Genomic DNA, 26,184 nt, shown 5'->3' with positions numbered 1-26,184 from the left:
TCATTTCTGGAAGATACATTTTCATCTCCACAACCTGGAGCTTCTCCTGTGCCTGAGAGTTCTCTCACTGGTGATCTCTTATCTGGTGAGTGCTTGTTTTCACAGGCCATTCCACAGACTTCCTGGGCTTGGATTTTTTTCCAAAAATAAAACAAAAAAATCAAGTTACTTCCAATTTACACCTTTAAACGGAAATACTAGGAAATATTAAGTTTTGGGTTTGCTGCTTTGGTCACAAGATGTGCACTTGCTGAAGATGCAAATCATGAAGTGGCTGACACTGAAGTTCAGTAAGTAAGTGATGTTGTTGAGAGAGGAAATCCTCCTCTAAGCATAAGAAAATGTTTCATAAGCAATGTTTTCTTTAAAGTACTGTGGTTTTCAGTTGCTGTGTGAGAAATATAACATTTTCTGTTTGCAGTTCTGGAGACTCTTACCCAAATTTACCAAATCTGTGGTTCTAACTGTTGGAGCCCATGTAGCTTTGAAATATTTAGCTATCATTGTTGCCTTGCTGATACTAAATATTATTTATCCTATGCTTACTGCAGTGGATGCATTTGCAGCCCCCTCTCCTCTACCCGCTGCCTCTCCAGCAAAGGTGGATTCTTCAGGTGTGATTGACCTATTTGGTGGTGGGTATTTTTGTTTCCTCACCACTTCAGAGTTGAATCACTTCATTTCAACTACCTTTGCGCTTTGCGAAAGCTGCGGCTTTCCCCTTCTCACAACTTTTCTGTGTGGCCTTAGGGCTGAGTCTGGCATGTCCCGTTCTTACAACTGCACCATAATGAACTGCAAATCAGCTGTCAGCGTGGTTGTTCTGTTGTCATGACACTTGCCATTCTGTTCTCAGTCAGTGCATGTGTGGCTCTTCCTCAGCTGTCCATTGAAAGTCTGCTCTGTCCTTTTCTTCTTTGCTAATCTCTGTGGTCATGCTGTTTTCTCTCAGTTCCGTTTCTCAAAGCAGCTGAAGTTTTGAGGGTGACTTGTCTCAAAGTCGGTATATCTGAATCACAGGATCTTTGTTGGATTTGACAAGGTGGAAATTAGGATAGGCACCACCAGCTCTAGGCATGTTAAAAGCAGAAGTGGTGCTTAGAGGCAGTGAATTTCAAACATTAGTGAGAAATACCTCTAAAAAGATTTCATGTGAACCACTGGCTTCTGGCTGGAATTACTCCAAATTTTCAACCAATCCATTCATCTCCAAAAGACTTAACCCTGTTGTCTTGAATGCTGGGATTTGTATCTGAGAAGAGGCCCAAATAAAAGAGAAGAGATATCTTTCAAGTGCTGGTTTGTTGCACATCCTTTTTTCCACCTGAACTTTGCATCCATGGTACTGCTCTGCAACAAGGATGGCCAAGCAGTTTCATTTTCTTCTTCTGATTTATGAAGTGGTTATTCTTTTGTCATCTTTTGTTTACGATAACTGATGAATTGATGTATTTAATATTTAACTCCTCACTTTTTCTTGATGCTTTCTGGAATTCCCTTTAGATGCTTTTGGAAGTAGTGCTTCTGAACCCCAGCCAACAACCCAGGCTGCTTCTAGTTCCTCAGCTTCTGCAGACCTACTTGCTGGTAATAAAGAATTCGAAAAATGTGTTACTTTAGAGCAATACCGAGAAATGTGTTTGAAATCTTTTATGTTCCTTGGGTGTAGATAGTGGAATAAAATACTTGTTCACAAGATTTCTTAGTACTTTAGATGTTTTAGTTAAAACTAGAGTGATTTGTAATGGAGGCAATATACTGAAGTACAAGCTAACTTCCTATCTTCTTTCCATGTTCTTTGTTTTCCTACCTCCCACATAGCCTTATTTTTTTGTACTGTTCACTGAGTATGAGTGTCTGCCTAAAGTTTCTTTTGCTGTCTTCAGCAGTACTAAAGTTAAGCAATATTTCAGGCTATGCTTCTTGTTCCTTACTGCTACTTAAACTTCGAGTTCATTCAATTTGGTTGCTTTAATTGAGGCAGGTTGAACACTTAAATGTTAGTAGCTTAAATGGCTGACAGCAGCCTTGCATTTAGCCAAGGAGAGTGGGACAATGAGAGCACAAGGGAAGAGAAGTGATAGAGACCCTCTCCTTATACTGGGTGAGATGAGGTCTCTGCTAGTGCTGAATGTGGCATCACTGTCACACCCTTTATCAAAGGCTGGATAACTGTATTATTTTAGTCTGCATCCTACAGATAAGCAGCCTAAGCTGAATTCTCCAAAATTTGTGCTATACCATGTATTGGAGTGGCTACAGTGATTGTGCTGAACAGCTGTGACTCATCCCCATCCCAGTTTGAAGTTTGTAGAGAGCAAAATCCCAACACATGAGCTCCTGGTTTGTAGAAGACTTGCCTTAAATTCTGCCATGTTTCTAAATGGTGAATTTGTGTCATGATTTAAATTAATGCTGCCCCAGCCAAAACCAGCACAATCTGTAGAATTGGTGGGTAGGTTATCACTACATTTTCAAGTACCTGCTCAAAGTGTAGAGATTATCTATTTGTGCCACAGGAAGGAAGAAGTTGTCTGGATAATAATAAGGCACGCATCCATTCTCAATCAGCAACCCAGATTCTTAAATTGGGACATAATGTGTAAATGAATGCTAAAGCTTTAGGACAGACTGCCTCAGATTTTAAGGTAGAAGACTACTTTTTTTTTTTCCATATTGCTTCAATTGGTCTTTGTATTAGTTAGTTTATGGATGGCTTAAGGCCATAGATTAGGTTTTCACTATTAGATTCTGAATCATGACAGTCTTTTGCAGTTACATGTGTTGTCAGGAGACTGAGTGCAATGAGGTTGTAGGACAGTAGATAATTCTGCTTATGCAAACATTACAATACAAAATATTTTATGTCATTAACCATAACTAAGCTTAAATGCAAGTAGGAATTGTGCTCCAGATGGCTTAAACTTCAGCAATGTGCTCTCTGAATCTGATGAGTCGCATTAAATCAAAACCTAAATTATAAAAGGGATGTTCTAAGTCAAAATACTCAAGCAGACTTGAAGCAGTTGGGGTTAATAGATGATTTTTAAAAATTTATTTTATTTATGCTTTGAACATACATTCCAAAGGGCTCTAAGTAGATTTGGTTTTTGGTTTTTTTTTTTTTTTTTTGGCAGACAGAGAGAGTCTATAAACATTGCAGCATATTGCTAAGCATTTGTTCACTCTAGATAATGGCAGATGTATAGCCTGCAGTGTAATCAGTTTTAAATTTAAGAGTGTCTGGAGTTCATATGGTGGCTGAAGGCTTGTCCTTCATGGTTTATGACTTTTTGGTTATACTGTGTGTTTATATGCATAATGTAATGAGTATACTTACTATTCATAATTTTCTTAAGTGTTCTGCTGTCAATTAAGTTCCTGCTCTTTCTTGGCTTGCTTAGGAAATTTCAAAGAAATGTTTTCCTACTCCAAGCCTTTCAGCAGACAAAACTAGAACTATGCTGATAAGTACGACAGTCTAGCCATTTTCCTTTCTAGATCTTTCTATCCAATTAAACTGTGTCCTTGTGTGTCCCACTATGTACTCTAATAACGTGTTCTTACATGAAATCTTCCTTGACTGTGTAAAAGCAACCTCAAAATCAGGCAGTTGGGGGTGTCCAGGCAACACATCTGACTCAATTACTGCTGTTTCTGCAGACTTTCTTGGGGTCTTCTGCAATCTGTAGACAACTAGGAACTTTGTTTGTTAAAGAATTTTTATGGCTTCTGTGCCTGGTATTACTGTTTAATTCTGCAAGGCTAAAAGCTATGGAATTAAGACCAGTCATCATACAAATATTCACCAGAAGCTGGGGAGTCCTCTCTTCTATAGCTGGAAAAGCAGACACTTTCTGGGGCTTTGCAAAAGCTTACAGAACTTTCTAAAAAAAAATCTTATTAACTGGATCATACCCTTCTGCCAGGCTCCTTGTTCTCACTCAGGAAGTGGAAAGACAATCTCTTTAGATGGCTCCTGTGGTTTAGGAATAGCTGCAGTGAACTGCCTTTGTCATCCTTGGGTCTGGTCAATCTGCTTCTGGTCTGATTCTGTGGCAATTAGTACTTTTGTGCAGATAGTTAAATGCATGGAGCTTTGCTTTGGGGCAGGTGATGATCTAGTGACATGTCAGTCATGTTTCAGCAGGTATGTGCTGCAGACCTGCTCAAGAAGAGGTAAGTAGAGGAAGCCTTTTTTAGGCAGCTGGAGAAAGCATCACTATCACAAGCTTTGGCACTTGGACAACTAGAACCACCATAGTATGTGCTGGAAGGGAAATAGGGAATGTGGCTGGGCACGGGTAATCTGGAAATGTATTAGAGAATCTCTTGATATGGGTGATCAAGGCATGACAGAGTGAGTTCAGTGGAGAGCCACATAGATGGTGACTTGTGCATATGACATATGCAGAGAGGCTGAACTGGGCTCATTCAGCCTTGAGTAGGCAAAAGGGAATCCTTATAGATGTCTAAACTCATGGGAGTATACAGAGAAGACTAGCCAGGTTCTTCTTGGAGGTGCACAAAGATAGTAAAAAAAGTCAATATATGTGAGAAACTCATTAAATACTGTAATGGTCTGATAGGACAACAGGCCACCCAGAGAGTCAGTAAGATCTCTTGGAAGTGCCAAGGCAAATCTCTGGGCAACCTGATTTGATTAGACTGACTTTAAACAGGTTGTGTGGCTGGCTGACCTCCAGAGATCCCTTCCAACCTACATTATTTCATGACAAACTCATGTCAAGAACAGACCATGGAGAGATGAGGGCAGATCTCTGATCCCAGTGCATTTTTCCATATTCAGGGTTAGCAACTGTGAGCATGAGACTTGCTGTGGGCTAGGATTTGGGTTATAAGGGCTTCTTGGTTCCATTATACTGAAGTAAGCCTAATAAACACAGGGAAGCTCACCCAGGCTGCTGACATATCCTTTATTTCTGAGTGCAGAAAGCAGGCTGCTCTGCTTTTCCTCCTCCTGGTTCCCTGGCTCCAGCTGGTGCCCTTGGTTGGTGGCATCTGAAGGGACCAGTTCAGGTTATGATCAGGGTGTTTTCGGTCATTACCTGGAAGCTGGAAAGCTTCAGCTGAGAGGTGCAATTTCTGAGGTGTTTCTAATCAGGTTGCCTTCTCCTGGACCTGCAGTGCACAGTCAGGTTTGCATTCCCTCTCCCAGCTGTGTCTGGGGCCAATGTGTTTGTTCATATGGGCCAGGCATTCCACACCTAAAGCCTGTCTCTGATGGTACAGCAAGTTGCTGGGCTGCTGCCCAGAACCCAGTGATGGCACGCCATTCTCATTTCCCCATGGAGGGTTTTGGTTTGAGTACAATTGACCCTGCTTTGGCATGGGGGCAGAGGGACAGCTTGAAGACATCTTGACCAGGAAAACCAGGATATTTTAAGATGGTGAGAAAGGCTAAACTGGATTAGTAAAACACTGCCTTATGAATTGAGATTCCAAAGTAGTTGATGAGCGATCATACGCATTTCTCAAGTTACTCTTCTGTTTATTTTTTTTTCTGAACTAATAGTTTGTTGCATACTGCCTGTGATATTGTTTCCCTAGAACAGTAGTGTGTAGAGACAGAAGTATTGTGTTCTCTACTCTGTTGGTCTGCCTCTCCAAAAATCTGAATTAAAATCGCTAATGTTTTTATTGGTGGCTGTCAGAAAATCTTTGAATTCCCATGGTCATACCTGGCACACCAAGGATGCTTGTGTAGTACTGAGTTATTTAAAATGATCTAGTAATAGTTGTCTCTATCATTCTGCCCTCTGTAGACTGAGGTTTTGGTAAACACAGTCTAACAAGGCTGACTCTAATGTCCTCACCTCTCTTAATGTGTTTTTTTAAAGGCTTTGGAGGTTCTTTTATTGCTCCCTCTCCATCACCATCCCCAGTCACTCCAGCTCAAACTGGATTACTACAGCCTAACTTTGATGCAGCTTTTGGGACGACAGCTCCAACAACTGGCAGTTCGTTTGATGCATCAGGTGAGCCACAGGGTTTCTTCCTGTGAATTTTCTAATGTGTTTTATGTGGTAGATGAGTTAATGACATCATATTTGGGCTCTGAGTACAAGCAGTATCAGTGACATCCTTTTTCTTTCTCTACTGGAAGAACCTCAGGGTGGTGATAAGGCTGGTGTGTGCCCAAGAGCTCTCTATATCCATTTTTTATTCTAGCGTGTCAGTAAAAAGCAAACTAGTCTATACATCATCCTTGCATGTGCTTGATAGCATGAATCAGGAGTTACCCAAGGAAAACACTACTCTGTAAATCAAGTATACAGGCAAGTCATCTTGCCACTGCTGCTGAAGGTGCTCTGGAGCTTGCATGGCACCTGAGGGTACACACAACAGAAGCTGGCCTAGAGTTCTTTGCCTGACTATAAGCTTAAACTTTTATCATTGCTATCATTTTGTTTGCATCTCTTCCATTCTATATTTTTCATGCTGGGTCCTTGCTACAAACTTAAAATTGGTGAGTTCTACAACCGTACAAGAAAAAAGATGGAAATAGTACTGCCGCTTGGTTATTTGGTTGCTTGCCAGTGCACATGCTACCCCTCCCTGTTGACTTAACATTAGCATGTACCTCAAATACAGATCAGAAGATAGAACTCAGGCATGAGATGTACCAAGCAGTTTGACTTCAAGGGATCTAAGAAACAAACTTCTGAGTTAGATGACTGGACTAAGGAGAACAGCACTGTCAGTGTGGATGGTTCTGGTTCCTTCTGATCTCATAAGATGTTAATAGGTTTTCCTGATTCCCTGCTGCTTGCAAGTGAATAGTAACATCTTGAGACTGCCAATCCTGTTGCTGTGAGATGTCAAGGTATAAGACTGCCTTTGCCACAGTAATTCTGACTGGTGTTTGCAGCAAGATGTTCATTTTAAAAACCTTTAAATGAATATCTCCTGACAAATGTGTGTGTATCTGACATCTCTGTAAGGATGGTTGTGAGAAAAATAGTGTCATGTGGAAGTGGTGCTGTATCTATGTAGATTCAACGCTCCAACTAAATTCCTTTTAGGCATGTCTTCTCATGTTAGTTTTCATTGGTATACCTTTTTGAGGATTACTGTACATTCAATGTCTAGTAAAATGACATGCATGCCCTTGTTGGCATTACTTTTAATGTCAAATGGTGTTCTGGTAAGACTTGTGATGTGGTTGTCTGTGCCGTATTCATTGACCAACAGCAGAGTAGAAGGCAGTGCTTTTTTGATCACAGCTGCTGTTCTAACTCACTTTCCTTTCACTTCCAGTGTTTGATGGCTTAGGTGATCTGCTTATGCCAACTATGGTTCCTTCTGGTCAACCTGTAGCACCTACAGCCACAGCAACAGTCACTGCTGCAGCAGCAAGCAAAGGCCTTGGAAGTGATCTTGATTCGTCTCTTGCAAACTTAGTAGGCAGTAAGTGAAAAATTTTGGTTTTAAGTGGTGTGGCATGCAGCTATGTTGCTTTTCCATGGAGCCAAATACCTGTCTATTTTAGCTTGCTTCAGTCTCCTCCTGTTCTGCTGGGGAGATTGGGGAAGTTATTGTCAAGAATAAGGCTTGGTTCAGATAGCTGATTCACATAGTCTGGGTTTGTCCTTCTTTGAGCCCAAGATCTGAGTCAAATAATGGCATTTTTTTGGTAGGTATGATTTGTAATGTGTGACCATCCCAGGTACATTCCAGAGGCACATCAGACTCTTAATGGATGTGCCCCTCTGTAATAGAAAAATTAAAATTGTCCAAAGTGCCTGATGGCATACTGGAGTTTAAGCAGCAAAGCTGGTGGACACAAATAGCTGACTTCATGTTTAATGAGAGAAAGAATAGCAGTGGGGGGTGATGAGTGCACTCAATAACAGGCCTTCTCTCAGACAGAGAACTTACCAAACAGGTTCTTGAAATTCTAAACTAAAATATGTTCCTGTAGTAGGAAAAGGCCTAGGGCCTTTGTAATTAGAGATCAGTAGCTGCAACCCCCCCAAAACCTAACAGAGGCCCACCTAGGCTAAGGTGTAATCCTGCTGAAGTTGTATTTTGGAGGGCTGTATAGAAGGAATGCTCTCTTAGTATATGTAGACACACCACAATAAAGGTAAAACTGATCTTATGATGCAGACATGGCTGTTAGGTATAGGAGAAAATACTGTGCTTAGAAGTTAGCAAGACTTTTAATCCCTTGAAACGTTTTCTGCAAGTCATTTGGTATATCCAAGTTTGGAGGAGAAAATCAAATAGCAATTTATGACTTACAGGACTTATACTGGTCCTGTGAGAAGAGTACTCTTTAAAATTCAACTTAAGACTTCTTCCAAAGGGTAATTACGGAAACCATTTGGAGTTTCCATGTATGACAGAGCAGATAAAACAGTTCAAAACTCACAGGCAATGTCCAGATTTATGTGTATGTGGAATACAGCTTTTTATTTCCATGTGTGTAATGAGGAACAGAAACTAGTGTTGTCATTCATGGTAAATAGTTTGGTGCTCTTAAAAAACTTAGCATTTTGTAGACCTAAATATAGTTACTTTGGTTTGCTTATGAAGCAAAAATGACTTTCTCAACTGCAAGATATCCACAGGGTTTCTCAGACGTTTGTCCTGAAGAATAGGTAGATGTGGTCAGTCTTCTGATGCTGTCTGAATGAAGACAGCCAAAAATTTTTCGCTCTTGATAAGCCCGGGTGCAGTGAAATCTAAGCTTTGACAGGCTTCAATTTACTAAACATGTGGTTTCTTTTTTATTTCCTTTTTTTCTTACAATTTTCAGATCTTGGAATTTCTGGTACTACTTCTAAAAAGTAAGTTCAACTTTGCTTAAAGATAAAAGGAAGTTTTCTACTCTGCTGTATAGCCCTATATCTATTTCAATGGTTATTAAGAAACAATGAATTGGTTATATGCCCCAACCTCCCAATCCAGAAAAATTCTGAAGAAAGCATTCTATTCTATACAGGTTCACTGAATAATTAAGTTTCAGTGTTCCTGATACAGCTTATAAACTTGCTGTCTTTAATCTGAGTCTTAGAAATATTTTTTTCTGTAATTACTGCCTTCATGTTGGATAGCTGATTTCCAAGCAGCTTTTAATGAACAAATAGTCCAGATAATAAATTGTATAGCTCCCCTCAGTAATCTATGCTAATATGTAATAGTTTTGTTATATTTTACAGATGCTGGATGTACTTATTGTATAGGCATTGAAATACTTCCAAAATAGAAAAGAGGTTCATTCCCTGGCATGATAAGCTTCTTTTTGCAAAAAGAAATACTTACAACGTTGCATTTATTTTTTTATCTTCTTAATCTAACTGCTTGCTTCTGCCCTGAGTCTTCCTCTGTATGCAAGACTTCAAAATGGTTTGTGCCTGTGTGGAGACGATAGGAGGGATATGTACAAACACATCATGAGGTTTAGCCCCAAAATGTAGTTTCCTTCATTCTACTTTGTTCAAATAGTGTATTTTATTCTGGGTAGAGCAGCCTCTAACAAAACCTGGTTTTGCAACAGCCCTGTTATTCTGTGAATGATTTGTTTGTCTTGTATCTATCAACTTTTTGCAGAACTGAATACTTTCCTTCTTCAGCTGTCTGAGCAAGATTTCCAGCACTGAAATGGCCTTTCAAAGACATCTAGCAGGCAGCTCTCCTGCCTGGCCCCAGTAGAATAGGCAGTAGCAGTCCCTCTTCCTACTTTGCAAGGGTATATGCGATATGTTACCTTCAGTCAATACTAAGTAAAACTTCTCTTTAATTCTCACCACAAAGGCCATAACCATGTAACTGACTTCAGCATAGAGTGTTCTGGTGTCCACTGCTAACAACCCTTGAAACTGAGTGTCACTAAAAGTATATCTTTCTGTTAATAACTACATACACCATAAGCTAATGTAGCTGCACGTCTAATGCTAATGTGTGCTGCAACTGGTTTTGATTTTCACTGTGGAAGTATGCAAATAATAGCCTGCCTCTCTCCCTCTCTGTTAGGGGAGACCTTCAGTGGAATGCTGGAGAGAAAAAGTTAACAGGAGGAGCGAACTGGCAGCCAAAAGTAGCACCTGCAACCTGGTCGACTGGTGGTGTCCCAGGTGGTCCACTGGTAGGTGGTTAATCCATAGACAACACTGGTATTGGACTTGCAGTATTTGATGAGACTGTGCAAGCATACATGTAGGCACTGCTCCAGTCTACTGAGGCTAAACAGTTTGCCTCAGTGTAAATTATATGAGTGTTTCAAGTCAGACTTTTTAAGAACAGATTTACAGCTGGTATAAATAAACCCTCGTGTAGTAAATGAAAAATACACTAGTGTATGTATCAAGATACTGCTCTACAGGTACATTTAATACCTGTGGGCATTTCCAAGTGTGTGATTAGCCATGTAAGCCTTGCCAGGATCAGGCCCAGGTCAAGTACCCAAAATAAAACACTATCGATCCACAGCTGACGTATTATAAGGAGAGAAAATATATAGGTTTTTTCCCAAGTTTTATTGAATGAAGTAGATCAAAAGACTACACAGTATTCATACTGATCAGGTAACTGATGTAGATCAAGAGTGGGTAGCTTATTTAGGAGGGTAAAGCAGTTGGGAAAGGTGAGATTACCCTGTAAAAGAGCATCAGAAGGCATTAATTTTGAGAGAAGAGGGTCAAATTGAGCTAAAAATCTAAAACTGGCACAAGAGCAACTTGATCATGAGTAAGCTACAAAAGTAATCTGAAGAGGGGTCGTAACTCATCAAATGTCTCACAAGGCTTAAAACAGCCTCCATTTGAACAAGGTTGTGTTGGCAAAGGGAAGAAAGAACTCTGAAGGGGGGCCATGACCAATTCAGTTCCTTGCTGCCACATCCAGGTGTTAACAAGACCCTGAGCATGTTCCATAACCTTATGGAAGATACAAGAATTCCCTGTACTTCACTTAATGTGTTAGTTGTAACGTCAACTTTTTTTTCTTAATAGAAAGGCTGGGCAGTACTGTACAGTGTAAGTGAATTTTTTTTGATCTCTTACTGCACTTACTAAACATGAAGATACTAACAGCACCTCACCTGCACTACAGTTATTACTGCTGGCTTAAAACTAGCTAGAAGCTTCTAACATGGCTCCTCTTGGACTGTCTGTCCAACAGGCAATTCTCAGCCAATGGGTTGAGTATGGTAGTAGTGATTAACCATTTCTGTACTGTAAGCTTGAAAATGATGTCTCCACTGCTTTACTTGGATGTGAACTACCTGATGACTTGTACTGGCTGAAATTTCGAGCTTCTGTAGCATCAGCCTGATCTTGTAGTGATTTTATCATCTGATAAGTAACTGGTTTTTCTGGAAGCTGCGTGGTTTTGATAGCATTTCATGAAATATATGTGTTGTATATATTTCTTAAAAATCATGCACTTAGGTACTTTTTGAATCCAAAGAAACCCACGTCTGCAGGCAGAGTAAATATGAAGGCAAAAATGAAGCTTTTCTTCATGTCACTGTTGAACCACTTAAGTTTTGGTCTCTTCTTCCCTTCCTTGTGACCTTTCAATTCCAGGTTTAAAATCAGCAGAATCACATCAAAGCCCATTCCGTCAAGTGACCTAGTGCTTAGAGGCAAAAGCAGATTCAGTTTGTGTGGCCATTTTCTTGGCATCTGCCTAATTGGATGTTGAGCTACAATGTGTTCCTGTAAAAGCAGTCAGATCACTGCATCTGATAGCATCAACCTGTGTGGTTTAATTTCTTGCTTTACATACTTGAATGTCCAGATCTTGGTTTTAGTTTGGGGACTCTCTTAGCACAGTACACTTTTTAACTGAAATGCTCCCCAGAAAACCTTCAGACTGGAATAGAGTTCATAAACTAACAGTTCTCTCTTCCTGAATTCTAGTGGAAGATAAAATTTTTCTTGCCTTGTATTATTTGAATGAAAATCATAACAAGTCCAGCGTATGAATGAAAAGCATATCAAGATAAACTAAACCGTCCTTTGTAAAGTATGTAATGATTCTGATCCTGGTTTAAGTGTGTGAACTTATTCTTTAACTTCAATGAATCTTGGTACATAATTATTCTTTTTTTCACTGCAAACTAATTATAGCAGCTATTTCCCTTAGCTTTACAATCTGCTTAAGCTTCTACTAAAATACAGTGCTACAATAAGTGCCATAGTGTGTTAGCTGAAATTGGGATGCTTTCTTACACTCTTTAGAAGGAGGAGCAAAGTGTGCATTTTCTCGGGCCTATTTTGAGTTGTAGTCAGTAAATGCACTCTGTTCATGAAGAGAATGGAGTCTGTCATCCTTGCTTTCTTATGAAGAAACAAGCTGTGCATAAGGACTCATTCAGCTCCCTCATTCTTTGAAGCATTGTGGTTTTGAGGCTGCATATGTGCTGCATAACAGTCCTACTTTCCAGAACAGCTTTGAGAATGCTGGAGACTCTGCGTGGTTTCCAGATGGTTGGTGCTAGATTTTTGCTCTTTTTTTGCCTTTTTTTTTTTGATTACTTTTTAGGCGGGAGCTGTGCCTCCAGCAAGTGCTGTTCCTGCCGCAGGAGGTACTCCACCTGTCCCACAGCCAGGAGCAGCATTTGGGATGGTGAGTCTCTTTTGCTACACTGCTCTCCTTCCCTCCCCCAGACCCCTGCTGACTCGGTGTTGGTTTCCAGCCCCCAGCAGGTGCAGGGGTGCCCATGATGCCCCAACAGCCGGTCATGTACGGGCAGCCGATGATGAGGCCCCCCTTTGGAGCCGCCACTGGCCCTGGTGTACAGGTGAGCCTTGCTGCTACATGAATGTTTAATTGCTCTCCACGTCACTAGGAAGTAGCTTGTGTGTGTGCATTGTCTCAGCTCAACTCTAGCTCTAGGTCTGTAAATGAGATGTAGTAAAGGATCAGCTGCCTGCCTTGCTGCAGATCACATGAACCACCTTGATTTTTTATTTCAGTTGCCTTGTATGAGACCAGTGGAACGAGTTTGAAAATATCCTACAGCTAACTACATCTAAGATCTAGTTTTGGGTGATATTTGAGTAAAGCTCAAGGTGGAACTCACGGGCATTGCTGTTCTGTTCACAGCCTACCAAAATTTACTAAAGCTACACTCAGCAGGTGATGCAGCATAAGCTATGATGCCTGTTCCAGGCTGTTATTTCAAAGTAGAGTTTGGTTTGTAATAACACTGAAAAGGAAAGGCCCTTCCAGAGGAGAGGCAGGAAATTATTTAGCTGTAGTATTTTGCTTTTTTTAAGTCACAAGTCCATCTTGCCTTTCAAGTAAGGAGGGAGATGGAAGTTGATGCTGCAGCTGTAAAATCTCACTGGTAACCCTGGAAACCAGGCTACCCCCCTTGTATTGCAAATATTAGGCAATCAACATCTAGCGAACCACACTTCTTAAGTCAGGAACTACATTCCCAATGAAGCTTGTCAAGGTTTTCTGTGTAGAAATGGAAAGAACTTGAAACTGCTCTAAGTAGGAATATATTTAGTCTTGCTTTTCCTCCCACCTTAAACTATATGTGCACTTACCAAGAATAATATTATGGGACACAGAAATTTTTTTCTAGAAGAGCGGTCATCAAGGTGCCAGGGCTACGTATAAAATACTTCTTGTGCCCTGAGTTGAGGTAGGAATGGGGAGGAGTAAGGACAGAATGGGAGAATCCTTTGACCACCACAGCCAGAAGTGTTGCATGGAACTTGAAAACTGACATTTTCTATGGGGTAACTGATGATTTTTATACCTATCAAAGGAGGAACCTAGTATAATCTAGTCATGTTTCCAGTTTGGTTTGGACTCTTATTTATATTATCAGTGTCAAATAATTTGTACTTAACTGCCAGTCGCAGGGATTTTCAGTCGCTCCCTGCAGGATGCACTCTGCTTGCTCTGCACCTTGGTTTTTAACATCTAACAATTGTCTTGTCTTCTGTCTGGGTTGAAGATCCTAACACCATTTTGTCCTACAGGGACAGAGTGATCTGAAGCTATGCTCATTCAGATCTGCAGTGTCTATAGCCTTATCTATTAAACTTGCCAAACATTGTTAACCCTGTAGTAAGGATGGAACCCAAACAATGCTTGAGCAAAACAGCACCACGCTGAACTTGCAGACAAATGAGAACTTTGTATGCTTGCAATGTGCTTGTGTGAGAACTGCTTATGTCTATCTAATGCTTGGGTATTCTTATCTGCTTTGTTTTTTTTCCTGCCTTCCTGGCTGGCATCTGTTAGCTTTCTCCAAGCCCAACTCCTGCTACTCAGAGCCCCAAGAAACCTCCAACAAAGGACCCATTAGCGGATCTTAACATCAAGGATTTCTTGTAAATGATAAGGTATTCTGTGACTGCCTGCTCGAGCATGTCACACTGTGGTACATGTCTGGCACACAGATGTTGTTTAGGATGAATATGACTGATAAAATCGCAGCTGTGGAGCTAGGAACATGCAGTGTAATGAAAACCAAATTCTCTGTCCACACTCTTTAACTTTAGCCTGAAAGCTTGACTCATAGATAACTTTTCCTGACAGTTGCTTTTGGCAAAAAAAAAGAAGTATCATCAATGTATAACTTCAATTTTTACCTTGTTTCCATTCAGTCCAAGGATTCATGTTTGGTTTTTTCTTGAAATTAATACTGAAACATGTAGAATGATAACAGGGTACAAATACTGGGGGGTGGAAAAGGTGCTGAAGAAGCTTCTTCCAGTCTTGTGGGTGTTGAAAAAGATTTGGTATCATAGGTGTGAAGGTATCAAAAGGGGAAAATGTATTCTTGTCGTCAAGGGAAGGTTGTTTGCATCTCTTTACTGCTACCAGCTGATGTTCTCCCCTGCCATACAATATTTCAAGGCACTGCTTTTCTGAATGCTAAGGCCATGAGGTCCTGAGCAGTGCTGTGTAGAACAATAATGGGGAAGAACAGAGGAGTAAATGTAAAGAAAAATGGAGGAGAAGCAAAAAAACAGTACTGCGTAATAGAAGGAAATAAAGGTTAAGACATTATTCTTACAGTTTTGGAGGGCCAGGTAAAAATATCAAATTGAATTAAACACTAATTGCCAATTAAAAAATAACGATGCAGAAGTAAGGTATGCATTTTATAATGAAGGCTAGAATAATGTGACTAGAATAAGGTGAGGAGAGGACAATCATTACATAACTTTAAAGCCTTCTTCATGAGTCACTTTTCTTCCTTCCTAGATCTTAATTCTAAAATTTGTCCTGAGCCCACTCTGCACTGGAGCTGGCAGCAGTGATTCAGGCTGCTCTTAGGCATCTCCCAGTCCCGCTCCACCCTTCTCCAAATTCCAACCCTAGGGAGGTGTACCTGGCACTTGGCAGGTACACCTCCAGGTGATGGCCAGGAGTGGAGATACACCTTCACTGCTGGGACTCGCTGCTTTCAACTTGTATTTATGATAGAGAGATTCATAACTGGCTGTGGGAAGACTGCTGCTTCACTAGAGTCTGATAGCAAATCCCCTGAGCTGTGAAGGGATGAGCAGATTTGGTGCTCTTTCTAGAACATGCTTTACTAACTCATTGTATCAGTTTTCATCCAATACTTTTCTATATTCACAGCTGCGGTTTTTCTGACTGGATGCTAAAAACGTGAGTTTGGAGTCTACAAATGGATGCTCAGAGTTTCAAAGTGAGCCACCAGTACCAAACCCAGTGCTTACTCAGACTTTCTCTTCCTCCTGAAACGTGTAGCACAGCTGTGAAAGTGAACATTAGGAATGTGTACTACCTTAGCTGTTATCCCTACTCTCTCGAAATTTGTGTACTTGGGTTATTTGTGTTTTACAATTTAAACAATGGATGTATGTTTCTGATGCCTTCTAGTGCTTTTCTGAACCTATCCCACGGGGGCAGATTATGCAGCTGTTGTTTGGTGAGCCATTTGGAGCAATGTCTGTGGTTTTTGAAGGTTTCAATGTATATAACTTTTTGAGGACACCCAAAGTTTCCCTAGGCCTCTATTTCTCCTTTATCTGTTACAAAACATAGTGTGATAACACCAGATAGTAAAGAAAATACTTAAGAAATTGTGCAGAATACTTTTTTTTCCAGTCACAGGAATCTCAATTGTCGTGAAAAAAAATGTTTTATTTTTGTGGCACTGTATATGTTAAAATAATTTAAACTAATATAAAGGAAAACTTCCATGACAAATACTTTTTCAATGATTTACCAAGAATGAAAAATCATATCTGAAAGAATACCATATTTATTGCTGTTTTTATTTTAAAATCTCGTTTAATTATTTAAGTTTTTGCATTTATAATTGGCATATTTATCAGTTCTTGCTAAATGCACTGAAAATTAAGTAAAGGGTCAGTTTCTCTCCATGTATTTGGGAAAAAGCAACCATAGTTGTGCTGGCATTAAGGGATTTCAAATACGAGAGGACTTTTTGGTATATCTGTAGTCAAAACATTACAAGTGATGTTACCCATCTCTGTTCAGTTCTTCCGTACATCTCTTAATTTAGTGCTTACCTGTGTATGCCTTAGGATAGTGTTTTCTCATTGCCCCGAATGCGCTGTGAGTAGCTTTTGTACTATTGGTGATTAGATTTAATTCTGATCCAGAGATCCATGCCCTTTACTGTACATACTGTGTTTCTTTAATTTTTATTTGTTCTCATACTGTTTCTGCTGATGGCTTGGTGTAAGATCTTGACTCTTCAATGAGGTCACTGTTGATCAGTGTTACAAGTGGCTTGGCAGTTCTCTGTAAAAGCATATTGGGTTGGAAAGATTCACCTAAAGTCTTTCAAATGAACTATTTAATCAATGTATGGTACCATTAAAAGTGGTTGTATCTGAATTTGCTGTGGGGATAACATACACTGTAATGGGAAAGTTCTATAAAAAGCTAATTTCAAAATGGCTTTTCTTTGTATTTCAGTTTAAAAGAATCCCAAACAAAAAAACCCCCTGAAAAACAGAAAACCCCAGTGCATGTGTGCCCTCTGAGATGCAATAAACACCTTGATCAAAGTAAATATCTTGTTGCCAGTTTCATAATCATTAAGATGTTGAACACAATAATATACTTTGAGAGGAGAAAAATGTGTTTACTGATTGATGAGTCTGCTGCATATGGGAATGACTTTTATAGAATCATAGAATCATTTAGATTGGAAAAGACGTCTAAGATCATGGAGTCCAACTGTTCACCTAACACTGCCACCTCCACCACTCATCCACGTCCCTAAATGCCACACCTACAGCTTTCTGCACTCACTGCACAAGTTTTGTGGCCAATGAATTACCAAGCATGTGCTAGAGGATTGTTTTTTATGGTTTCTTTTACCTATCTGAATAACCCCATCAGTAGTTTCATTTCACTGCCATTCCCAGCTGTTTTCAGCTGTGCCCCAGTGTATGGCAACCAAGAGTAAGAGCACACTCCTGGGCACAGGGACTGCCCTGGGACCATAAAGGCCTTCCTTGGAAGGGTGCTGGGTGGAAGGGTGTGTGGGGCGCAGGGCTGTACTTGGGGGACCCCAGAACCCCCGTGTGACAGTGCCACCACCTAGCACTGCAGCATTCACAGTGCCCCAGGGCAGGAGAAAGAGGGCATTGGTTTTATATCTCAGCCTTATGATGAGCTCACAGTTGCAGCCCAATTTTCTGGATTAAAAATATGTAATGCTGAGCAAATCGCTGTGTTTCCTCACTATTGGAGCATGAAGACCCAAACAAGGTCTGTAACTGCACCCCCAGAAAGGCTCACCATGGTTTTCCCTACTCTGCCTATGTGCTGTGTCTTGCCAAATGCAGGGAATGCTCAACTTCTTAGCACTGTGTTGTGCATGTCTTCTCAAAGTGAGGACAGCATTTTCAGAGGAGAATCATAACCAAACAAGTAAATACATTTAGACCAGTTCATTAGTGTCCTACTCAAATTGAGATAATGAGCTACTACTCACTAAATTGCAAATGAATGTTTGCAATGTCACGTGTTTCAAGGGGCCAGACCTCAGGGTGAGGGTTTTCTCCTTGCCAGGTATGTGCCCCTGCTGCAGAGTAATTGACTTTCTGCATTAGCTTCATCCATGTCCACAGCCCTTGGTCCTGATTTTGGTTAGTTTTGTCTAGATCTCATGGCCAACAGCTGTTCATGTGTGTGGTGTGTGGGGGGTGTGTGTTGGGGGCAAGGGGGTGTGTGATTTGTTATTCTGTAAACAAATAGAAGCCTGGACAAAAAGGAAGCTTGGTGGAAGAGCATCTAGAAGCTTGTTTACTGTGGGGAGTAAAACCCGTGTATTTCCCCAAATGCTGACTAAGGCTAAATAAAAATGACTTGCTCTCCCTGGCACAAAGGCATTATAAAATCTGGCTTGCAAGGGAACCACGTGGTTTTCTCCTGGCCTGTAGACAAGAACATGTTCTTGTTATCATCTGAGTTTCATCACCCAGGCACGAACGTGTCTGTGTCCTGCTATGACTAACCACTTTTCAATACGAGCTGTAGGAAGAGTGGGTGGGAAGGAGTGCTCCCATCTGTGGAGAGAAGAAACTGTCTCCTTGCCCTGCATTTTTCATGAGGGGAGGACAGATTTCAGACAGCTGATATGTCCCTTATCCAAGTTCTTGCTGTCCTGTGTGCTGGCTTCTTTAAAAGTGGGCACCTCTGGCCACTTGAGGATTTGTAGCTCACCCTTAAGCCATGAGTGCCTTAAGGAGTGGTAAACACCTGAAGAACCTGAATTCAGCTTACTGCAGAGGTTTGGAAAAAAAATCCAACTCATTCTGCAGAACTGACTCATTTTTTTGAATGTTTGGAGTTAGAATTGCCTCCTACTCCTCTTCTTTGTTCATTTGTTCATTAATTTTAATTGGCTTTATTTGAAAATTTTAGCTGTAAATGTACTGTAGCTTGAGTTGATGGCCTCTGAATTGATGCTGGTGTTTCCACAGATGAAAGCTTGGATGGTGAGAGCTAAATTGTTGTCTTCTAAGATCTTGGGAACCACCTTAGCCTTTCAGGCTGGTTGCACAAACAGGCTGCTACCTGAACTTCCATTCTTAAGATTTGGTAAGGCAGCTGCAAAGGCTAGCAACTTGCCCTAAAAACAAGCAGGAAAGTCAAGAGCAAAAGCTGTTTTGGGGTGGGGGGGAAAGAGAGGGAAAGAAGGGAAGATTTGCTTTGTAAATGTACTTGAGACTTCAGTACTATGAAGTACTACTTACTGGGGGCAGACAGCATCTAGTTCATTAAATGTCCAGTAGCCACAGCTGACATTGTTGTCTTTGTGGCATGAACATTTGCTCCTGCCCCCCCTTCCCCATCACTCATCTCAGAAAAAGAGCTGCATGCTCAAGTAACTTGCTCTGCATGGGGGAGAAAAAAAAATCACAGTAATTCTTAATGCCTAGACAAGCCAACTGAAACTTGCTGTGGTAGGAGTAGTGGCAGCGACACAAAGATAATACACTGAGTAAGTGATTCAGATCTTCCAGGACCTGAAATATAACAGAAATTTTATTAAAGTAGAAAATCTTTTTTCCATGTGTTACATACTGCTAGTGCTGTGAGCAGTGTGGGAAGTGGCAGACACTGGGTGATAATGGAGGGTTGAAGTAAGAATTTCAGAGATAGGACTACAGAAGGAGAGAGGCTATACATATTTTAAAGCAGACAGCACTGCTATTTTTTCTGCTCCAGATCTTGGCTCCTAAAGCTTAACCACCTCTTCCCTTTCCCTTAATTAAGCTGTGCAAGTGGTGTGGGCAGCAGAAGCCCAATGCTTGTTTCATTTCCCAAGACATCTCTGCATGCAATTAGAGGTGTAAGAATAGTAGCCTTTGGGAGTTACCAAAAGTGGTAGATCAGAAACAGAAACTGAAACAAGTGAAGAAATGTGTGTATGGGTGTGACATCCACTGCAAGGACTAAAGAGAGCAAACATCTTCTCTGATGGTGTTGGAGAACCTGTGAAAGGGTTGGTGAATGTCCACCCTGCACAGCACTGTAAAGCACCTACATTCAAATGCTCATTCAAACATGATGAAGTTTGAGCTATATTTTCAAAATATAGTTTATTATGATGGAAGAGATTTCTCCATTTACCTCAGTATCCTAAAACCCTAAAGTAGCCATCTTTTTAAGAGGTCCTGCAGGTCCTGCCAAAGCACTCTCCCACTCTGTTGGAAGCAGAGATTTCATACCTGTTACTGCACCGGTGAAGACATGTCCTGCAAAATCTGAGCCAATTTTTCAGACTTAAATTGGTAGTTGGAGATAGGTTAGTTGTTGCCCATGAAAGTATTCAGGGACTGATGGGATCTTGGTGACACAGGGTAGGAGGGATCCTCCTCTGCCCTCTCAAGAACATCACCTTTCCATGGTCCTTGTCTGTACTTTTGCCTATCCAGGCCTGGAAAGAGGCTGACTGTGTGGGAGAGGGGATAGTATTGCATTAAGGAGGGGAAGGAGAAGAGGGCCAGGATGGATGCACTAGGGAGTGGTGTGGGGGATAGATGGTGTGTTCTTGCTCTTGGGGCTGCCGGTTGTCTGTAATTGAGGAAGACGGTGGGCACAGGAACATTGTGGGTACAGAGTGACCCCAGGGAGGGGGCAGCTCTATGCCCTCAGCCTTGTAAGCTGCTGCAGGCCTGCAGTGTGGATATTAAATGTCAGCAAAAAGATTTTGCACACAAGAACAATTTACAGCTCCATGCAGACGCTGAGCTTTAAAAGAAATAGCCTTCCATACTCTGTGTCTGCATATAAATAAAAGGGATTTTTTAAAATGCTACTGAGATGCAAGAGTAGGACAAGTTAAATTCTGAAGATAATTTTAAGATTATGCCTTATGTGTCTACGATGAGTCTGTAATTACACCTTGTCAGTCCAGGTTGATCAATCTGGAATAATCCCACTCTGTCTCCAGCCAACTGAAAGAGCAGTATTGAATTTGTTTTGAAAAACATCAAGAGAGAAAATAGACTACTTCTCTTTTGAAACATGGAAAAACTAAGTTTTTAACAAAGGAAGAAAGAGAGGGAAAAATATTAATACTGAGACCAGCATACTGCATAAATAGGATTGTCTTACTATCCAAATTCTGGCTTAGGTAATACAGCATCTTTGAATCTGCCTTTGCACAAAATTCACAAGGCTGCAGCCACTTTGAGATTTTGGTTTAGGATCTATTTCTGTGGACATGCCTTTGGAAGATAGAGCACATCATCCGCTTTGTGCTTGAAAAGAGATGTTTCCAGCAGTGTATTGAAATCCCCATTTCCCAGCTCACCTCCATCCCATCCTGACAGTATCCAACAGCTTGTCTAGCATCCCTGCTGCTCAGGGGTGAACAGACACACTGAGCTTTCCCACCTCTGTGTTTTGTGGGACTTGAGCTGTCCTGATTTTGAATATATATTTAATTATACAAATAAATATAGATGATTAAATACATTTAAGATTGCAGGTCGCTGGTGACTTTTCCTTGCTGCCTGGGTCCCAAGTATTGCAGTTCTCTTTGTGAAAGTTTGTGGTGTTGTGCACAAATTACTTTCCTGTCACTCTCATTTCAGAAATGGTATTGATGGAAATCCAGCTGCTTGCCTCTTTTTGTTTTCTTCAAGATTTGCTTGCATAGAATTTGCTTAAAGAACCTTTGGCTCCAAGGCAAATTGTGCTGGAAATGCACTTCTCTCTCAAAATATTTGACTGCCTGTGATTCCTTTAGGATGGCTGAAATGTTTTACTCTTTAAGGCATGGTCGAGGCCCAGACAGGGAAAGAGGCAAGGCAGCATTCAGCACACTGAACCTAATTTTGAATTGACATAAAACTCCATTAACTCCAGTTGTATACACATCACCCAGCAGTGCATCTGGGTTCGTGCATGGACAGTTTTTAAGCATCTTCCTAAACTTTCGTGAAATTAAATTAGGCTGGTTATTCGGATAATTTTCTTTTCTCTTTTGAACTTTATATTTTAAAATCCAAAATATTCCCATGAAAACACTTTGTTACCGTAGTCCTTGTACAGACAAGTGAGTTGACTCTCATTGATTAACTGAGACCATACAAAAAATACTGGTTTTTTTCAAAGTAGCATAAAAAGATTACAGTGACAATAAGCAGAATTTTCTATTTAAATGCTCAGCTATTTTTTAGGACTGTAAGTAGTAATTATAAAACTAACATGTGTGTGTATAATTCTCTAATGCTCCATACACTTCTTAGTCTGAGATACTAAATAAACCTATTTCTCGTGAGTAGCTCTTTAACCATGTTATGGAGGACAGGTAATACTTGTGTCCACGTACACTTAAGCCTACCTGGTTTTTCCAGTATTTTCAGTTATCTAAAAAAAGTGCACCTTGTGGCTCCTAAGTGGAGAGTGTTTTCCTGGAGGTTTTAAAACATAGCCTGACAGATTACATTCTTGATGATTACCAAGATGTAATATTAGGTCTTGATATATATGTCTTGCACATATACATTCAGTGAAGGAAAATGTAATTTAGAGAAGTGTTACACAGTTCTGTCCACCCAAAATACCGTATTTTGCATCTAGGATTGATTTCCCTGGGATTTTAGAATCCTGGAACTTATTTATTGTAATAAAGTGGCTTATATATCTGTTAAAACATTTTGTTTCTTTAGATATTTGGCTTCATGACTGATCATCAAGATTGACTCTAATCCTACACCATCATTTAGCCTGGCTTGTGGATTTTTCAGACAGCTTTTTTTTTTTTTCCCCCCCCAGCAGGTGTTGAAGGCTGGATTTGGTGGTTTGTGCTTATAACAGCTTTTAGAAATACCTCCAAGAATTTGCAAACATATCACTAACAACCTCCATCTCTCTTTAGATGAGGAGCATGTACTGAGAAAGGGGCAAATCATTTACATTCCATTCAGCTGGGTATTTTAGAGAAACAGAGAACTGCAGAAGAGTTGCAAGCCCTGGAAACAGTGACGCCTAAGCCAGGCTGTATCCCATGGACTGCTTCTGCCATTAGCAAGGAAAATCTCCCATCTCAAACCAGAAAATGCTGTCTTTGCTCTACCTTTACCCCTTTGAGGCTAACACAGGAATAGTCCTAACTTATATTTTAACAAATTTAACTTGTCACCACTGTAGTGTTACAAGTGGTTGCTCTGGAAATCTTATCATGAAGTAGCTGGTCTCATGTATGAAGTAATTACAACCCAGTTCAGCACAGTTTGCATGAAGAGCCTGTCATGGATGTGCTTCTGTCATTTAATGACCTTTAAAATAGCTGGCAGGCTTTGCGAATATTATTTTTCTAGTAATAAAGTTCAGCATGCCAGCTGTGCTTTTCCATTCGAAACTGAACTTACAGTGGCTGGAAACTTGAACTGTAAATCCGTATTTTGATAGATCTGTCAGAGATGGAGGAGAGACACAACAGAAATGAAATATTTTTTCCCTAGCCAAACTAAAGAGCTAAGCTGATCCAATCTGTGCTTTCTTGGGACAGACTCTAGTGTGAAATACAATATTCTTCTCTTAGCCAAAGCATTTTATTGCCAATATAAAAGATCAGTATAACTATGCATACTGTTTCATTTAAAATTTGGCTTTCTGCTACAGATAAGCGAGACCAACACAGCTTTCTGCATTCCACTGCAAAGGCAATGCATTCAGAGCACATGAAGTTTCCACTTTAAGACTGCTAGGCAGAATGATAAGATAGAAATCACATATATCTACTCTATTCCCCTGCTCTAAAACCAAAATTGGGTAATACAAAGCAGATTTTTCTAGAACACCTCTGTCATTCCACAGCCTTTCCAAACACCACTGAAGAACATCATCACCTTCATCCTGAGAGAGCTGCTGGGTTTTTTTTGCTCTATTACCTGGCAACTCCTTGCTGCATGTTGAACTGTTATTTCTTCTGTCCACAGGGATACCCTCTCTGTTCTTTGCAATAGCAGTGATGGTATTTGGACAGTTATCATGGTCATGCTTTTGGTTTATGCCCTCTGTCTTCGAACTTTCCTTGCCAATCAAGTTTTCTAGATACCAGTTCAATCTTGGTTCAATCTCTGCACTCTGTTCAACTGTGGCACATTGCCTTCCCCAGCAGGATTGAACTGTTGGGCCATGGTCATCCTATGCCCCTCTGTGCTCTCAAAGACCTTCCTGGTGGGCTGTGGTTTCAACATACATTGGTTCATAGTGTGTAGCCATTTTGGAAAAAAAAAAAAAAAAGAAGAACAGAAATAAAAATTCTAAAATGAAGTAATTTAAAAAATTTTTAAAAGAGAGAAATTTGTTTAAATAGTACCATTATAGAGCATTACTGTTGGGCTCTTTGTGACATTAATAAGACTCAGTGCACTGCTAAATCTTTATAGAAATGGAAGAAATTTGGGAAGGAAGAGGGAAGCTGTGGGCTGACTGTCTCTCCACATGCTGCTTTTCATCTGGTTGTATTTCTTTCTGCATCAAGAATTGTCCCGGGAGAATTCAGCACACTACAGAGATAGCAGGGCAGAGTGGCTCTGGAGGAGATGGGACTATTCATCCTCCTCAGACCTTCAAATGCAGGATCCTCAAACTCTGTTTCTCCTGTGTGTGGCTTGCTCATGCACCTGGAAGGAGAGACAGAAACAAGAAGCAGCTACAGGTCTCTGGAGAGTGATGGGAGAGGTGAGGGAGGAGACAGGACACAGCAGTGCATGGGCACAAGATCAGGGTCTCACAGGCTGTGACAGCATCATCAGCTCCTCTTGTGTTTGACTATCACACTTACAACTCCACTGCTGTGTATGTCTTGTTTCTCTGGATTGCAAGCTTGAGGTCGCCCCTGCTACAGAAGCATCTGGAGCTGTGCATTTGGTGTGAGAAGCCCAGCTGTGCACTTGGGGGTCAGCAGCAAGCTGCTTGCAGGGTGATGAATGTGCCCATCTGGGGGTGTCTCCCAATAAATGTAATGATGCAAGTAGCTGGAAATGGCAGAAGGAAGAGTTTTGGATGCTTTTGATAAGGATGGTGGTAGCATTAACAGATTGAGGGCACAGGTCTCTTTTTCTTGCTAGTTGCACTCATTCATGGCATGTGTATGTGACACAGGTAGCAAGGGAAAGAGACCTGTGCAAGGAAGAGAACCATGCTGTGAATATGGAAGGGGCAATAACGAGAGGCAGGACACAGCCCTGAACTGCTCTGCTATCATGTAAAGTTTTGTGGGTATTAATGGCCAGAATACCTGGATTGTTTTTTGTTTGGTTTTTTTTCAAAAACCAGTCCCATCAGTAGAAGGTTGATCATCATCAGCATCACTACTGCCTTTGTATTGCCCCAGGGCATGTAGTATTAACTGCTGAAATCCTAATACTGTAATTGGTGGAGCTGCCTAAAAATCCCTCTGCTAAGAGATCACATTGGAATCTCACTAAAAACCAAACCAAACCAAATTTTTCCATGCACGCAGTCAATAGGTAGTAGAAAAAACCACTGTCAAATCTTTTTTAAGAATGGCTGTGAGTCTTCCAGTTATTTAAGCAATTATCTGCTTCATAGGCAACCTTGTTTCTCACCAGTCTTGTATCTCTGAGCTGTATCTTTATCATGTTTCTACGAGAGGCTGGTTCCACAGTGATGTTGCCAGACAAGCCTAAAAATTTAAAAATTTTGCTTTCAAATTAAGAAGAAGGAGCTGGCTTCTGGATCTAGAAATGTGACTTTTTATGTGTCTAAAAATACTTACCTGGAAGCCTAGTCTTTACCAAATTAAACAAAGAAAGCTACGTTGTGGCCTTGAAAAGTAGGTGGCTGTACTCCTCTGTCCCAAGACTGTGTAATTCTGGCTCTGTATGTGGGCTCTGACAGCTGTGGCAAGAGATGAGCATGAGGGCCAGCACAGGTGTGGCAAACAGGCTGTGCTCACAGCCCTGGCTCCACCTTGAGTGTTAAAAAAAGGCTGGAATAGGGACATAATGAAGCATGGCATTTCCTAAGTTCTTTCCAAAACTTACGGTGTTTCAAATTCGTGCTGTTTAATCGTGTCGGGGGGAAGGGAAGGGAAGGGAAGGGAAGGGAAGGGAAGGGAAGGGACGGGAAGGGAAGGGAAGGGAAGGGAAGGGAAGGGAGGTGCATTGCATATACTGGAGTATGAAGACTCTGCCCTCTCTGTAGAGTGGTGATGTTCTCTTTGGCAAATGGTATGTGAAG

General features: G+C 40.8%; 1 protein-coding gene across 24 annotated transcripts in view; it reads left to right on the top strand.

Annotated features, from left to right (window-relative positions):
• Window positions 1-17,017, top strand: part of SNAP91 (synaptosome associated protein 91) — a 64,347-nt gene extending 47,330 nt beyond the window's left edge. For 7 of the 24 annotated variants that reach the window (XM_042016837.1, XM_042016851.1, XM_042016836.1 and 4 more), the window contains 12 exons: window positions 14-85; window positions 552-635; window positions 1,504-1,587; window positions 5,862-5,999; window positions 7,282-7,431; window positions 8,786-8,816; window positions 10,003-10,114; window positions 10,980-11,003; window positions 12,517-12,600; window positions 12,671-12,775; window positions 14,239-14,339; window positions 15,589-17,017. In XM_042016837.1, coding sequence (XP_041872771.1) covers window positions 14-85; window positions 552-635; window positions 1,504-1,587; window positions 5,862-5,999; window positions 7,282-7,431; window positions 8,786-8,816; window positions 10,003-10,114; window positions 10,980-11,003; window positions 12,517-12,600; window positions 12,671-12,775; window positions 14,239-14,331 — 977 coding nt within the window. In that variant the 3' untranslated portion in view covers window positions 14,332-14,339; window positions 15,589-17,017. The remainder of the gene's footprint in view (window positions 1-13; window positions 86-551; window positions 636-1,503; window positions 1,588-5,861; window positions 6,000-7,281; window positions 7,432-8,785; window positions 8,817-10,002; window positions 10,115-10,979; window positions 11,004-12,516; window positions 12,601-12,670; window positions 12,776-14,238; window positions 14,340-15,588) is intronic. The other 17 variants (XM_042016840.1, XM_042016835.1, XM_042016834.1 and 14 more) reach the window with 10 other exon arrangements.
• The last annotated feature ends 9,167 nt before the right edge of the window (window positions 17,018-26,184 follow it).

This window comes from Corvus kubaryi, unplaced genomic scaffold (genome assembly GCF_017639235.1).
Source record: "Corvus kubaryi isolate FWS band 111438036 unplaced genomic scaffold, C.kubaryi_AGA036_p1.0 split3-73, whole genome shotgun sequence".
Lineage (NCBI taxonomy): Eukaryota > Metazoa > Chordata > Aves > Passeriformes > Corvidae > Corvus > Corvus kubaryi.
Note: the sequence above shows the minus strand (reverse complement) of the source record. Positions and strands in the feature narration are given on the sequence as shown.